At 32.3% G+C, this 16,167-nt stretch overlaps 1 protein-coding gene across 4 annotated transcripts; it reads left to right on the top strand.

Annotated features, from left to right (window-relative positions):
- The first annotated feature begins 9,171 nt into the window (after nucleotides 1-9,171).
- Nucleotides 9,172-15,506, top strand: LOC108326335 (BTB/POZ domain-containing protein NPY2). 4 transcript variants are annotated; one of them, XM_052875225.1, is made up of 6 exons: nucleotides 9,173-9,917; nucleotides 10,504-10,947; nucleotides 11,107-11,299; nucleotides 12,776-12,845; nucleotides 13,309-14,484; nucleotides 14,700-15,506. In XM_052875225.1, the coding sequence occupies exons 3-6, from the start codon at nucleotides 11,238-11,240 to the stop codon at nucleotides 15,264-15,266; spliced, it is 1,875 nt and encodes a 624-aa protein (XP_052731185.1). In that variant the 5' UTR covers nucleotides 9,173-9,917; nucleotides 10,504-10,947; nucleotides 11,107-11,237; the 3' UTR covers nucleotides 15,267-15,506. The 4 variants fall into 4 exon arrangements, with proteins under 4 accessions (XP_017415273.1, XP_052731185.1, XP_017415271.1 ...); XM_017559784.2 differs by lacking the exon at nucleotides 10,504-10,947 and having other exon boundaries at nucleotides 9,172-9,917; nucleotides 11,202-11,299; XM_017559782.2 differs by lacking the exon at nucleotides 10,504-10,947.
- The last annotated feature ends 661 nt before the right edge of the window (nucleotides 15,507-16,167 follow it).

The following is a 16,167-nucleotide window of genomic DNA, read 5'->3' as shown; positions in this document are numbered from 1 at the left end:
GCTAAGGACACTTCTTATGGGTTGGTAAATCCATCCACCCACTAATTAATAAAACCTCTTTCTATTTATCCACACTCCAGAATCTTGTATTAGGCAACATACCTACTGCTCTCTCATCCTTTCACAATTAATAATATAAAGCTTTCAGAATTATCTCTTTTTTTTTTATTCTTCGGTAATTCCTTCTCGTCCTTTTAAATATTCAGCGTACCTCTTTTGTTTCATTCAAAGTATCGTAATATCATTAAAGCAATCGATTGGAGGCAGTATGAGGGAGTTTTATCTGGCAAGACGTGTGGGGAATACTTCAACGTGTGGTACAGTGTAGTAGTGATAATGCATTCAACCGAGCTACCTTAATTATTAATTAATTAGTTGTGTTGTTTGTGAGGAACTTATATAATTTTCGATGGTTTCTTTTGGGATGCAAAAGTGTATGATCCTCACGCGTTATGTGTCTATGTAGAATCGAGACGATGGGGTTGAATTAAGAAGTTGTGACTTGAAGGAGTGTGAATCCTATGCTACATGCGTGTCGTGTTGTCAAAGTCGGTTCCTCCAAACTCGCTCTTCACTCACACATATTCTATACCATTATACTCTATGCTAATCCAAACTCATACGTTTTTATTGCTCCTTCCTTAGCCCATATTTTTCCATTCACCACATCTCCTTATAATATATCCTTTCTTTCCATCAAATTAGTGTACTCCGCTAATGTGTGTACACACACATAACTTTGATATATAGTTTTTAATTTAAAAAAATGAAATAAAACACGTTCTCTGTACTCATACCTTCCCATTCGAACGGGATAAGGCTTTTAAGGGTTGAAATGAAATAAAACCAATTAAATTAATTAAATCTCATTGAAATAGCGATTGAATAAATAAATAAAAATAATAAAATTGGTTTTAGCAGTGTGTGAAAGCACGGTATGGACAGCGTGATCCACGTACACCTATGCAGAAAAATGAGGAGAAGAAGGATAAGATGAAAGGAATTTGTGTCCTTTGCGTATGGGAGGTAAATATAGAGGAAGAAGGTCTTGCGTTGTTGCGTATGCTTTGTCATTTTAGAATGGTAAAGCAGCATAAGTCAGCTTCTTCAATGCACGTACCACCACTTACCACCTTCCCAAGAAACAAATTAACTAATCAATCTCCTTCTTAATTACGATTTCAGTAATCTCCATCATGCAAATTTAACATGTACGTGGATCTCAACATCACTTTAAAACCTTCAACCACAGACGTGAAAGAAACACCACCTCTTCTGCATTATTCATTCCCTCCATCTTTCTTTTAATTACTCCTTTCTCACTCCATTAATTTTGTGACAAGTGCACTTTTCATCACTCTACAGCATGCCCGTTACTTAAAAGAAACTGTCAAAATTTACTTAATGCAACTCACGAAAACTCTTGTATTAACTATCCTGTCACGCTATTCAGTATAGTCACTTTGCTAAAAGTGACGCTTATAATTACTTTATTCGGAGATCAACTCAACCAAACACAAAAAAACAAAAACCATAAAACAAACATAAAATTCAGTGAGCCGCCTCATTATACTATGGTCCTTATCACGAAATCTTATCCTACGTTCAATCTTTTCTTAGATTATCAAAAATAAATCAATTATTAATAAGCAGTTCAACTCCTTAGTTAAATAAACAATTCTCAATAGTTCATGCGTAATTGGATTGGTTATTAGAAATAACATTAATAAAAGATATTTAATTTTTCAATTTCAAAACATTTTAGGATTTTTTTTTTTTGGATTTTCTTTGATAAAAATGAAAAAAAAAACAGAAATAATAAATACATGTTTACATATTAGGGTATTTTTCTTAAATTTCAATATTTCTAATTTAACCCATTATTCAATTAAAATATTGTTTAGGGTCTTTACTTAATTAATATTTCATAGTATATATATTCTTAATCATAAATTTATCTCAATTAAATCACTTTAATAAAATTAGTTAATAAAATATAACAATCTTATACATTTAATTATATATATATATATATATATATATATATATAACATTTTTATCACAATTTTCTTTTCAACTTAAATCATTCTCACTTCTATCTTAATATCTAAGTTATATTTAGCCCAATTTTTTGAAATTATTCAAAACATAAGTTGTTCTTAAACTTGCATCATATATATTAATTACTAACGTGAAAAAAAAACTTGAATTTAGTGATATCTCTTCTTTCTTAAGTATATATCCCATAAATGTCACTATTTTCGTGACCACATATATAATAAATTCGTTAATTTGGTTGGCACAGCCACCAAACTTCCACGTGCAGTTCATCATGTACCTGGGCTAGACAGTTTGACTACTTTAAGCCTCATTCATCTTTTAACCCATAGAATCAGAATCAGAACCTGGTTACCACAATATGCTTAATTGTCACGAATTAATAAAGCTATTAGCAGCCAATAGGGGCCAAATAGCAAGCATTTATGGCAGCAACTGAAATCAGAAATTCAAGAGTTTTATTTATAAAAAATAAGTTGTCTTCTCTGACTGCAATTCAATGAATCCATAATAGTTACAACAAATTGTGCTACATAAAATAATCATTTAGAAAAACACACACACACGCATAAAAACTCACAATCATATTTAACGGATATGCAACAAAAATAATTTATTAAGTGTTTTGAACAATTCTTCATGTATACGATCACTTTTCAATTGCTTGCTTTTAAATTCAAATCCTACTTAGTAAACATTGGTAGAGAGTAAGATGACAAAAATTATCTGTATCAGCTAATAAAATCTATAATAGGTAATTGGTATTCATAAATATTTAATTTTCGCTTACAAATAGATTTGGTGTGCGTATTATACGGTTTATACTCCCATATATTATTATCCATCAAAAATTAAAATTAAAATTTAATTTATATTTTATCAAATTAAATATAATTAAAATTTAAATTGATTTATATTCAATTTAATTTAATTTAATTAAAATTAAATTTTGATTTATATTATATTTCATATTTTGTTTTGTAATTTTATATAAATTTTATTTTAAAAATTTATAAAATATATATTTTTTTTAAATATTCACGGATATTTATAAATTTTAAAATATCTATAAATATTTTTAAATGATTTTTTTTTTGTTGCGGGTAATATTGTAGGTAAACACTATCTATGTTTCACCTGATCTAATGTCATTTACAGTGGGAAGTATTTGTTAAAAATCCTCCCATGCCAAAGTGAGATTGATTCAAATGATAAGAACAATAAATGTATAATTAATATGTAACTTATATTCTTACTTCAAACCACTACTCATAAAATTTTTTAATAGATTTTTTTGACTAAACTAGACCTAATTACAACCCAAACATAATTAATCATGTTATAATTTTTAAGTGGGATGATTTTAGAATTAATATGTTTAAACTCAACTGATTAATTTCTACATTATTTAAATAATTTTATATGATAAAAATAAATGTCTGATTAATAATTGACTGGACGGATAAATATTTTAATTGAATTTAATCAATAATAATAAACATAAAAAGATAACGAAGTTATCACAAGAAATAACATAATAGAAATATAACAATATCTAATTAGATTAAAGAAAACTAAAAAAATAATTAAGAAAAAGCGTGTTATTGTGTGGTGTAGGGAAGAAAAGAAATGGCATGGTCTTTAATAGTGAAGAGTTCGAGGAAGATGAATTGTTAAAAGAGACAACTTTCATTACTTGGTCCTGGATGAGAGGGAAGACCAAACTCTTTCATCTTCCTTTCATGCAGTGAACTGTTCCTGGGCTGTTCATACAAGAACCATGAAGAAAATAAAATTAGTCGGACCAAACGAAGGTAGAAAACAGGGATTCAACTTTTTCTAGTAATGAATGTACGAATTATAATTATATAATAGTGTAGAGAATCGAAATCCCTTTTCTGATTTTAAGAGAAAAAAAAAGTCATTTTAATTATGGATTAAATATATATAAAAACATGTTTCAACGCGAGAGAGAGAATTCAAATATAAACTATATGTAAGAGGATGCAAATTTACAATGAAAGAGTGAGTTGAATTTCGAACGGAAGCAATGAAATAATATATATGTATCTTTGGTTCGTGCTTACTTTTCGAAGCTACCAGGCAAAACCAAAAAGCACAGTTCAAGTATTGCCAGATTGTATCGAGGGGATTAAATTGAATAAGAATATTTGAGCAAATTGTTTGCAAGTGGCAAAACCAACGGGATTAGGTCAAATAAGAGGAATCGGAATACAAGATTGAATATAGATTTATGGAGTCTACGTCTCAAACCTTAGGTTCATTGCCATTTCCCATGTCTTACGTACCCAATGACCTTTTCTCTTTATAACATAAATAACACTTTTAGTTTATCAACTAGTGCTTCCATTCGATCTGATTTATTAGGGCTTCTCATCCTTACGTGGAAAGGGTTTGTGTCAATCATGCAAACTCACAAATAACACGTATTTTAAATCATTTAAAAAACCTTATTTTAATGAAAATTTTATTATAGAATATTTCCAAAAAGTATAATTATTTTCGTCATTCCGAAAGAAGTACAGAAAGTAGTTGTCTTCTTGTCGTAACAAGATGGCCCGCATCAGACAGACTGGATAAAAAAGCCCACATATTAAAACGGAAAGCCCAAAGTGGACCTTATTGGGTTCAAGATATGATATACATCTTTCATTTAAGTACAATTTCTTTTCTTTTTCATCATCAGATTCTGCTAGTTATATGTACCACACTTTTTTTAGTTTATGTTTTAAATATATTCCTATTCATCATACAATGTTTAAGTATGCATAATACAATGTCAATAACTTTCAAAAGTAATTAATAAAAGATTCCGAAATTAATGTTTCCTGACATCCAAAACACATATACGAAATACATTCACAACTCTTTTTAATTTAAATTTCTGTAATATATCAAACATCTTTCATTTAATTTTGAAACGCATTAAATACTCTTCAAGAAATTAAATTTAAAGCTCATAGCTTGCTCTGCTTGAACACGTTGAGGTATATTTATTGATTAAAAGGGTAGTTTGAAAGCGACTTTTTAAACTTTCGTTGTACTTATTGTCGAAATGTTTTTCTTTTAAATAATTTTAAACACTTTTTTTTATAACAATGCAGTTTTTACCTATTTTTTTAAATATAGTATTCACATTTTGACATGATGATCCAAAGCTCCTTCTAAATAATAGAACTATCAACATTAATCAATACAGATCTGTTGTGTATAAAAGAGCTTTAAATGCAGCAAATAAACTTGATTATTTTAGTCCAAGAAAATAACAAGAACTTGAAAACAAATCAGTGTTTGCGGTCCAACCACAAATTATCCAAAGCACCGTGCCATATATCTCCAAATGTGTATTCATGTGTGTTCACTGTTTATTCCTTTTCTTTTCTTTTCTTTTGGGAGGATTTTTTTTATTAAAAAATATTCTTGATAGAGAAAAAAAAAATTAACGTTTTGAGGTGTTTTTCGGATAAAAATTGAGTTGTTTGTTTGGGGACAGTAGTTAAAACTTACTAAAAGATTATGATAATGTTTGGCGAAAAGAGTGAGAGCATACGATCGCAATGCTAAAATAGGCTGAGAGGAAACGAGTAACTATAGTTGTTTCATATGCATTGAATGGTTCGTCCAAAAGTTGATACCTACTTACTAAATAGGTTCAATGCCCTTTATGTTCCTTTTCCCTATTTTATATATTTTCTGGACCTCGTTACCATAAATCGTGATAAATATGGTTTGTCATAACATCATACGAATTTGCAGTTTTTAACGTCGTACCACTACTTTCGTTTTCTTATTGCTGTCACCAACAGAAATAATGGAGGTTACGCTTAAAGCTAAGCTCAATACAGTGCACTGTACCATCACACATCCTCACGAACATCCTCACGTTACACATGTTTTCTCTTCAGATTAAAGTGAAGAGAAGAATTTTAAAACATTTTTTACTCCAAAAGTAACCATTTCTTTATTTACTACATTAAAACTCGTAAAAGTGATTCTCAAGCTTCAATCTAAACGTAATGTTACTTTGAGGGAACACGTTCGGCGTAGGAACTAGCTAGAAATGACGAACGCATGCTACCACGCAATCATGCTTGTATAAAGTAATGAGACGCTAGGATCTCAACATTAAACATCATACCCATAATAATTACAGTATCATTTCATCGCACAAGTTTGTATGATTAAACATTTTGAGCCTACATCTGACACAGTCCAAAACTCAAAAGCTGTAGCCCAATTTTTTAATTATGGATTAAGAGCGTTTTATTCCGCTTTTGAAGATTCATTTATAATAAATCTGCATTTAATATGTATATTTAACATCTATAATTATGTGTTGTACCTAACGGTATGATTCTCGTTCTTATTTTTAAGCGTCATGGATGCAGCAAGTGCTATTTTAAGCCATGTGAATTCTGCTACGTATAAGGGTGAATTAATTTTCCGTACAAATTTCTTAAAGTGGGTAGTTTGTGCATGATACGTTTCTGAGTGCAATCGCTGTTTAATTATTGTGAAAGGAAATGAAGTAGAAGTAGCAATGGTAGCCAAGATCTGAGAGATTATGCGCAAAATCTGCAGCATTAAACCATTACAGGGTTCTCACACTCTATTATGATTATGCTGTTCCCCACCCCACAGATCCTTTTTCTCTCAGTCATATTCCGATACACACAAACCACGTACTATATGCTTTAGGTTGATATAGAATCCACATTTTCTACAAAAAATGCATGGTTTTGGTAACCATCACTGTCAAGTTATTTTTCTTTCTTTGTTTTTCCTAAACAATAGTCTAAGAGAAACGGATTCTGACAAAGAAACCATAGGTCAACATTGACAGCGATAAACTTGCAGGTCTCTTTTTCCTTAAGAAGCTTAAAATCAAACACATGTCGGGTGTTTAACATATAGTCACAAAATTTGCTATGCTTAAAATTTTAAATCTAAAGGCAGCTAATTGTTAACTAAGATAAATTAAAGTGAGGAATGAGATTGGATCCTATTGGAACACTGTATGGAGTGGGCGTTGACTAATATCTGATTGGGAATCTGAGGAGAATACAGTGAGTTTGAACAAATTGAGGACAATCTGAAAGTTGGGGGAATCAAATGGGCGAAGGAATATAGTTAGAAAAGATTTGAGAGAGGAATATTTAGAATTTGTGGTGATACAGTCAGCAGCATGTGTAAGAGGGAGTTTAGTTTTGAAGACTTGAGGGAAAAAAGAAGAAAAGGAATGGGGGGACCTAAACATGTGCATGAGTGAGGTGAGATGTATATTGTTTAAAGAAATGCAGCAGAGTAGCACTATTATGGGGATGTGTTCAAATGGGAATATGATATATTCTTCAGTGGTTCTGTAATACAATGTGCTAATTTTTGTGTTTGATGGAAGAGATTTTCATTAGCAGTGTAGAATTGGTATGATCAACAGCCTTCAAACTAGGCCACTGTAATGTGTTGCAAAATTAGGTAAATATTGGACTTCAAACTTTTGTGTACGATTAATTAATTGCTAGCAACCAGTTTTCTTCAAGTTTATTGGCAGATTGACTTCACTTTTTGAAACCAATAAAACTTTGATTCAACTTTTTCACACTTATTTCTTCATTTATAAGTTATCTGTTGTATATTGTCTGCCTCAGTATGAGAAAGTCTAGCATAGTACCGTTCATTCGGGAACACATAATTTAAAGCCTTTATTCCTTCCTTTTCATTACCATTTACAATGTAGAATCACATAATGCCTACTACAAAACTTCGATATGGGACTATCTCAAGTTTTCAAAATCAGTTTCAAATATTAACAGCAACTTTTTTAGTCAAAAGTTCAACATTTCAAACTATTGATTGATTGTTATATAAATTTCGACATCATATAGATATGTTGCACAAACTAGTATGCAAGTTCAATTGCGTTGAAGTATATTTTAAATGTGAAGTTTGCAAGTTCAATTAAAAATAATTAGTTAATAAAAAAATAAAGAGTGGTTTGAGAAACACTTCCTAAATAGATTCTGATATTATATTATAATTTTGATTTAAAATTTTCTTAATCTCGTGAATTACGTTTTTGAGAATAAGTTATTCCCTTCCTCCTATATTATAGGCAGTGTAATCATGACAAAATTATCAAAATTGTAGAAGAATTGTGTAGAATGCACCATAATTTGACTGTTTGGATCCGCGACTTTAGAATAGGATGAAAGAAGGTTAGATATCCATGAAAAAATGTCTATAATTTTTTTTATACATGTGAATATCCACATATATTTTTATATTTGATGTTTTTAAAATTTGAAATAAAATTATTTAAAAGTAAAGCTTTAAAATATAAACTTTGATAAATTTTTTTTGAAATATAATTTAAATTAAATTATTCATCAAAATATTAATATAAATAAAAAAAATTAAATGAATTACACCAAAAAAAATTTAAAAAAATTTAAAAAAATAAATAAATTAATTTCACGTGTTTAAATAAAAAATAAATAAAGATCTATAGAATTAAATGATAAATAATTTTTCAGTAATTAATATTGTTTTTGCCAATTTGTTTAATCGAATATAATGTTCATAACCAATTTGTAAAATATACAATTTAGTTTACTTCTATTAACTTATTAAATGTGAAATTAAGTAAACTTTTTGAAAATTTAAATTAAACCGTGGAAGAAAAATAATATTTCTAAGATATTAAAGATGACTAAAGTATAGCTAGGATATAATTATATTAAAAGTGAAAAATTAAATTGGTGTTTAGCACGTGTTTGGTGTGGTTGGAAGGAAAAAGGTTGAGGGAGAAATAAAGTAAGAAAAGAGAAATCAATAACTATTTTATTCGTTTCATCTTTTTAATGTTTTAAGTTATATTAAGAAATATAATTAATATTTTTTGTAGAGGATATTTTCTTTTTGCAATAATTTTTAATGGAGTAGAAAATATAAAACTTTTACAGGTGTCACTAAATCCTTCCCAAAGCTCCAAAATTTAAACGTTGCAGTTGAAGTGTTTGATGAATTGTTTTAAAGTGACTAAGAATGATAGAAGGAGAGATGAAAAGAAAAAATGGAAATTGTAGTGATATTTTTTGAGGCAGAAAGTAAAAATGAGTGTTGGCAATGCCAACTGTCCACTAAGGAAAAAGAGGCGAGTGATGATGAAAATGAAAGGGTGGAGGATTAGGACTGAGTTGGCTATACACACTACACAACAACAAGGGCTTTGATCAGAACACAGCAGAAGCGAAGATGAACAGAACTGAGCCATTTAATGAGAGGTCCATTTACTACTATACTACCATACTATAGCATAGTATGTATAGAAGTTCGCGTTATTGAAGGGATGCAAAAGAGAAAGCTGAAGTGTCAGTTTTGGCGTGCACAACTCAGCAACTTGCACCCCCAGAAATTGAATCGTGTCTACACACTTTCTCACCTAAAATCAAAGACCAAAATGCATTAGGAAAAGTGTAACAAAGTGGCAATGTTCAAGGCTGCTAGACTCAACACAACCTTTGTTTCTTAACACTTTGGCATTTTCTGTACTATGAGTTACACATGAGAAAAAGAAACCGCTTCACCTCAGTCTCTGCTTGATTGTTCTTTTTCTTTTTACTTTTTTCCTTTTTTTTGTGTTTTATCCCTTCAGCTTCTGGCTTCCGTGTCTGTGTTGAAAGTTGGAACTTGAAACTCAGTTTGGTGCTCCTGACTCCATACACAAACAAACACACTGTCATGCACAGCAACAACAGCTATTGCACTGCACCATTTGTCTTGTCCATCTTCTATTGAACTCCCACTGTGCGTGAGTCTCTTGCCACTGTGATTCTGGTGTAAGATCTTGGTTTACCATTCTCTCGCTTTACCTTTATTTTTGTTACCTTCTGCTTCGTATCTGGTTATGCTGTGTTAGATATTCTTTAACCGTTTTTCTCTAGAAAAAAATTGATATTTTTTTCTATAAATTTAACAGAAGGGGTGTGCGAATACTGTTTTTTTTTTGGCAATGCGTTTTGTTCGTTTATCTATATATATGGGTTTAAAAAAAAAAGGGTGTTGGGTGTTGTTGGGAACTACACGGAGAGTGAAGTTTGGTGCTTGTCATTTTGATTTGCAAGTTGATCTGGGGCATATTTCTTCATGTGTGGTTGAGAGTTTCACAGCACCAAACAGCATAAAGTTATGATCTTGCCTTCATTATTTTACTAGATATCTGTGATACATTCTGGTGGATTCCTCAGATTTCAGCAGCCTAAGTTTGTTTATGATATATTCTTGCAAGTAGCTGATGTATGATTGTTCATTACTATAATAACTCCATATTCGTGATCTTCTTCATTTATTCCATGCTTGGCAAAAGATTCTTGTTGTCTACAGTTTTGGTGGTTTTTTCAACTGATACCGAGATGCTGTTTTCAGTTGCAGGTTTTCAAACTTCAACCATATAAAAAAGGAAAAAAAAAAGAAAGAAAACAAAACAAAACAAAAAGCATTACAAGTATAGATTTAGATATATCAATTGATGTTGGATTTGGAACTTGGAGCTTTAAGGGCACTAGAGATGTCGTTGGTGTGAATCTTTATTGGCTTTTAAAAAACAAGAAACAGAAAGTGAAAGATAAAGAAATATGGGAAAGTGAGGTGGAGTCAGATTTGTGTCTCTGGTTTGATAATTGTTTAGTGTTAACACTCTGTTGGCTGTGTCCCCTGAGCTGACTCGGTGCGCCCGGGCTCCGTGGGCTTTGCCGCCGACCAAGGAAACAGTCTCTTGGTGGAGTCTCTTCCCATTTAAGAGAACCTTTGCTTAAAAAATTGGACTCTCTCATCTCTCTCATTATTCATTCACCTTCTGCCTTGTTTGCTGTAAAGATTCGGTCACACTCTGCACTATTTAACCTTGCTGCTCTAAAACCTTCCTTTTCTCTCTTAAGCCACCAAACAAACTTGAATTAATCTTAGTGTGAGTTGGCCCTCAGACCTCTCTTTCCCTTTCTGAGGAAATTTTGTCTGCTATATGTGTAGGGATGTTTTATTGGGGCTATCTATGATTTATTGGATTTGGAGATCAGCTACTGAGTAGTGGTGAAATCTGTTTTTTGTTGTTTCAATCGAGTCAGCCTCAGCTGAGAGGAAGCAGATCTTATACTGTCAAGATGAAGTTCATGAAGCTTGGATCCAAGCCTGATACCTTTCAGACTGATGGGAACAATGTTAGGTGAGATTATGTATTTTCTTTATCAGTGTGATGATGTTTTTCCTGAGATGAATTACACTACTTGATCTGATGAAGTTCCTTGTTTTTTCATTTACCAAATATGCATAAATTTACACAACCTGATAAGTCTCAAACACGTTCTCCCAATAGTTCTTTCTTTAGCTCCAGTAGTTTGCTTTTGAAGTTGGATAATTGATAGTGTTTGGATAACACAGAAGAATCAATTCTACCCTACAAAATCATGGTGATACCATGAAAAAGTGGAGGCAATTATTTTATTACTTTACCTCCACTATGAAAAATAAATTGATTATTTCTCACCATGTATCTAATCCAACACACTATGTAAGAATTTGACACTTCCTATTTGTCATGATTTCTCTTTATGTACGTATGTATACTTCATTCTTCAAGGAGCTTTTCTGTGATTGAGGAGATGCTTTCAGCTTCATTCCTATCTTCTATTTTTAATTAGGACAATAACTACTCTCACTATTCGAACTTGTAAATGGCTTCTAGCTTTCATAATGCATGGTATGAGTAAAAAAAATACGCAAAACGATGATGTTGGAAAATGTAGCTTATTAAATATTAAATAATACACACATCAACAATAATCGTGCCCTGTACCCGATAGCTATTGACCTGTGGCATCTTTGGTGGCCGCCCTAGCTAGGACTCATACATTCCTTTGATGGTTTAATTATCTTTTTTATCTTATTTTTCTCCATTAACTCCTATAACTACTGTTTTGTAAGTGCATTGTTGCTACACAGGACAATTTATCCAATTATTTATTCAAATTATTGGTATTCTTTTATATGACAACTAAACCTTACCCACTTACATTTTCTATATCCACTAAAACTGTATTCTTGGTATTGTCATATGCAAATTATGTTAATTTTATAATATACTGGCCACATAATTCACACTTTATACATACCCTTTTAGAAACAATATTGATCCAAATCAACCAAAATTTGGAATACAACAGTCACTGAGTCACATATCCTAATAACTACTGCACACAGCATCTTTTTCTGTGTAACTGCATCAAGTATGTAAAAAGTAGCTTGAAAGAAGCCAATTAGCTCTCATGCTCAATCCAGTGCTCTGAGAAGAAGCTATTTGCAAAGTTTCGTGGTGTTAAAATGAGCTTTCAGAAGCCATTATATATTAGTTGGATATCCTCTTCATATGAACAAAGGTTTAACATGATAAATATGGCACATGGAAAAAGCTACATACAATAAGAATTTGCATATTGAGCATGGAATCAAATCATTAACTGAGTTTGTTTAGTCCACTTGCGATGCTGAATAATACATTTAAAAAGAGCATACAAGAAAAAGAAAATTAAAAGTCTTAGGTCCTCAATCATTTTTTAACCCGCCCCCCATACTTCTCTGGATTTTTTTTTCCCATTTTATGCAACCTTCAGACAGTATTTCTCAAGATGCATTTCGTGTGCAGGTATGTGGCAAGTGAGTTGGCGTCAGATATTGTTGTTAGTGTAGGAGACATCAAGTTTTATTTGCATAAGGTATGATTCAGCCCAGTAAACTTATCTAGTCTCCCGCTGAGAATTTTCATACTGGCATTTAATGATTTGTGTAAGTCTGAGTTTTGGTCTTATTTCGTTAAGTAAATTGGTCATTTTTTTTATTCCTTAGCACGTACCTAAAGGACATACAGTAAAAAGCTCAGTTGGTAAACTACTTGTCTAAATTTCTCTATGATAGGGACTGAATCTATAAGAGCTGTTTCTGACCTATGTTAAATTCGCTTTCTAAGGTTGAATTCAACAGTTTTAGTTTCTTTTCTTATGAGTTTAAGCTCTGTAAGATTAGCAAAGAATGTGGTTGGGCCACTATTACTTGAAAGTCACTGTAGAGGCTGAGGAAACTGGCCATATTAGTTACAACTTCAAAATAAACAGTTAAGTAAATTTGGATGCAAGTTTTCATTTTATATTACTGATATATACCAAATCCTTTGATGTGTAGTTTCCTCTCCTTTCAAAGAGTTCACACTTACAGACATTGATCTCCCTCAACAACGAAGAAAATTTAGATGAAATTCAGATTTCTGACATTCCCGGTGGTGCAACTACTTTTGAAATATGTGCTAAGTTTTGCTATGGTATGACCGTTACCCTCAATGCCTACAATGTAATAGCAACTCGGTGTGCAGCAGAGTATCTTGGAATGCATGAGACCATTGAGAAAGGAAACCTCGTTTACAAGATTGATGTTTTCCTTAGCTCTAGCATTTTCCGTAGTTGGAAGGATTCAATCATCCTTCTTCAGACTTCAAAGTCTATGTTACCCTTGGTTGAGGACCTAAAGGTAGTCAGTCATTGCGTTGATTCCATTGCAAATAAGGCATGTGTTGATGTATCCAAAGTTGACTGGTCCTACACCTATAACCGGAGGAAGCTTCCAGAGGAAAATGGGATCGAGTCAAACCAGAATGGACTCAGAACAAGACTGGTGCCAAAAGACTGGTGGGTAGAAGATTTATGCGAGCTTGAAGTTGATCTATACAAGTCTGTGATTTCAAATATTAAATCCAAGGCATTTCAATCCAATGAAGTAATTGGTGAAGCTTTGAAAGCGTATGCTTACAGAAGATTGCCAAATTTCAGCAAGGGTATGATCCAGTGTGGGGATGTGTCAAAGCATCGTGTAATAGTTGAAACTATTGTGTGGTTGTTGCCTACTGAGAAAGGCAGTGTTCCTTGTAGGTTCTTACTCAAGTTGTTGAAAGCTGCCATTTTTGTAGAATCAGGAGATAGAACTAAAGAAGAGCTGGTAAAGAGAATTGGGCAACAGCTGGAGGAGGCTTCTGTAAGTGATATTTTGATTCAAGCACCAGATGGGGATGCTAAAATGTATGATGTTAGTATAGTACAAAACATTGTTACAGAGTTTTTTACGAAAGATTACAATGTTGAGATTGAATCAGTTGCGGGTGGTGAACTTGAGGGAACAAGAAAACCGGGGATTTTATCAGATGCTTCCAAGCTGATGGTTGCAAAACTGATAGATGGATACCTTGCTGAAATTGCAAAAGATCCCAATTTACCTTTGTCTGATTTTGTTAATCTTGCTGAGTTAGTGTCTAGCATCTCTCGTCCAGCTCATGATGGCCTTTACAGGGCTATTGATACATATCTGAAGGTAATTGTTCTCAATAAGAATTATTTTATTCAATTTGCATTTTCATTTTGGCTTTGATAGTGAGCTTCTACACTCTGGTAAATCCGTATAGAAAATTTATGTACTCACTCAATATGCAGTAATATTTTAGCTTCACTCTTTTTTTAAGTTGTATTAGGAGGTAACTAATTCATTTGCTTCTATTTTATCTTGCTTCAAATTTTTAAACACCACAGGAGCATCCTGGGATCAGCAAAGGCGAAAAGAAGAGGATATGCAAGCTGATGGATTGTAGAAAGCTATCAGTTGACGCATGCTTGCATGCAGTGCAAAACGAGAGACTACCATTGCGTGTAGTTGTGCAGGTACTATATTTTGAGCAGTTAAGAACTTCTGCATCATCCGGCACTAGCACTCCTGACATACCTAAAGGAATCAAAGACTTGAACAATGAATCCAATGGAAGCTCAAGGTCAGGGACAACTAACCCAGAAGACGAGTTGGATGCTGTGGCCACAGCTGAGGAACTGAAAGCATTAAGAAAGGAACTTGCATCATTGAGGCTGAGCAATGGAGTTGGAAACAATGACAAAGATGGAGATATCAAACCCAGCATGGACAAAGCTGTCATTGGCAAGGTGAAAGGGTTGCTCAAGTCAAAAAGGTCTTTCATAAAGCTTTGGGCTAGCAAAGGGGGTCAAGGGGAAAATAGTGGCTCAGACTCGTCAGAGAGTATTAGTTCTGCTAACCCAGAAGAAGCAAAATCTACTCCTTCCAGAAATAGGAGACATTCAGTTTCCTGAGAGTAGTTTGGTTCGTTTTGTGGGCTTTTCTATTATTGCTTCTTTTCTTTCTTTCTTTTTATTACTAGTTCACTATGACAAGATTCCAACACCAGTGGTTAATATCTTCTATATTGAGTAGAGTACATATAGTTTAAAATAGTTGAGTTGTGAAGAATGGAAATCATGTAATCAAAACATCTATCCTATCAATAGTTTTTAAGCTGCCCTTCGCACTACCTTGAGATTGAAATATCCCAAGTTTACAACCGCACACTCCTTTTCTCAGTAACTATTTAAAGGAAACTGATGGTATAAATGGGAATTTACCACTTACCACTATAATGTAGTGTTATCTGTTACTTCCATGTGTTTTTGCTGAAACACTGACAAGAATTCATGGTCTATTATTTCGTACCTAATATTTGAATAACTTTTTAGTCTGCTATAAAAGATGTGCAAGTAGAAGTAGATTCGTCTGGTATATAAAATAAAGCTATTGTTTCGGGGGGATCTGAGAGGCTGCCAGATGACATTTGCATTAACATTTTGTGGACCTGCAAGCTTTCCATTATTCTAGTTTGAAGTCAAACCAGTGGTTTTTGCATATAATTTAAAGTCCACTTGTGGAATCTTTAGAGATTCATTCTTATTTACTTCAGTATTGAAGAAAGGAATTAGTGAGTGTAATCCAAAATGTGTCAAAATGTCTTCGATTGAGATAATATCTTAATGATTTCATACTAGTTTTAATGACTTTATTTTTGAGAAATCATATTGATAAAGCAATAGAAAAAACTTCAATTTTGAAATGGAATAATAAAGTTAAACTATGTTAAATCAATCAAGTGATTAGGTGGCGGTCTGAAATTGTAATTTAATCATCCTTGTTTATCCAAACACATATCAGAAGAAACCAACC

The sequence above is a fragment of the Vigna angularis genome, chromosome 3 (genome assembly GCF_016808095.1).
Source record: "Vigna angularis cultivar LongXiaoDou No.4 chromosome 3, ASM1680809v1, whole genome shotgun sequence".
Classification (NCBI taxonomy): Eukaryota; Viridiplantae; Streptophyta; class Magnoliopsida; order Fabales; family Fabaceae; genus Vigna; species Vigna angularis.
The sequence above is the reverse complement of the archived record's forward strand: the minus strand, read 5'-3'. Positions and strand labels throughout refer to the sequence as shown.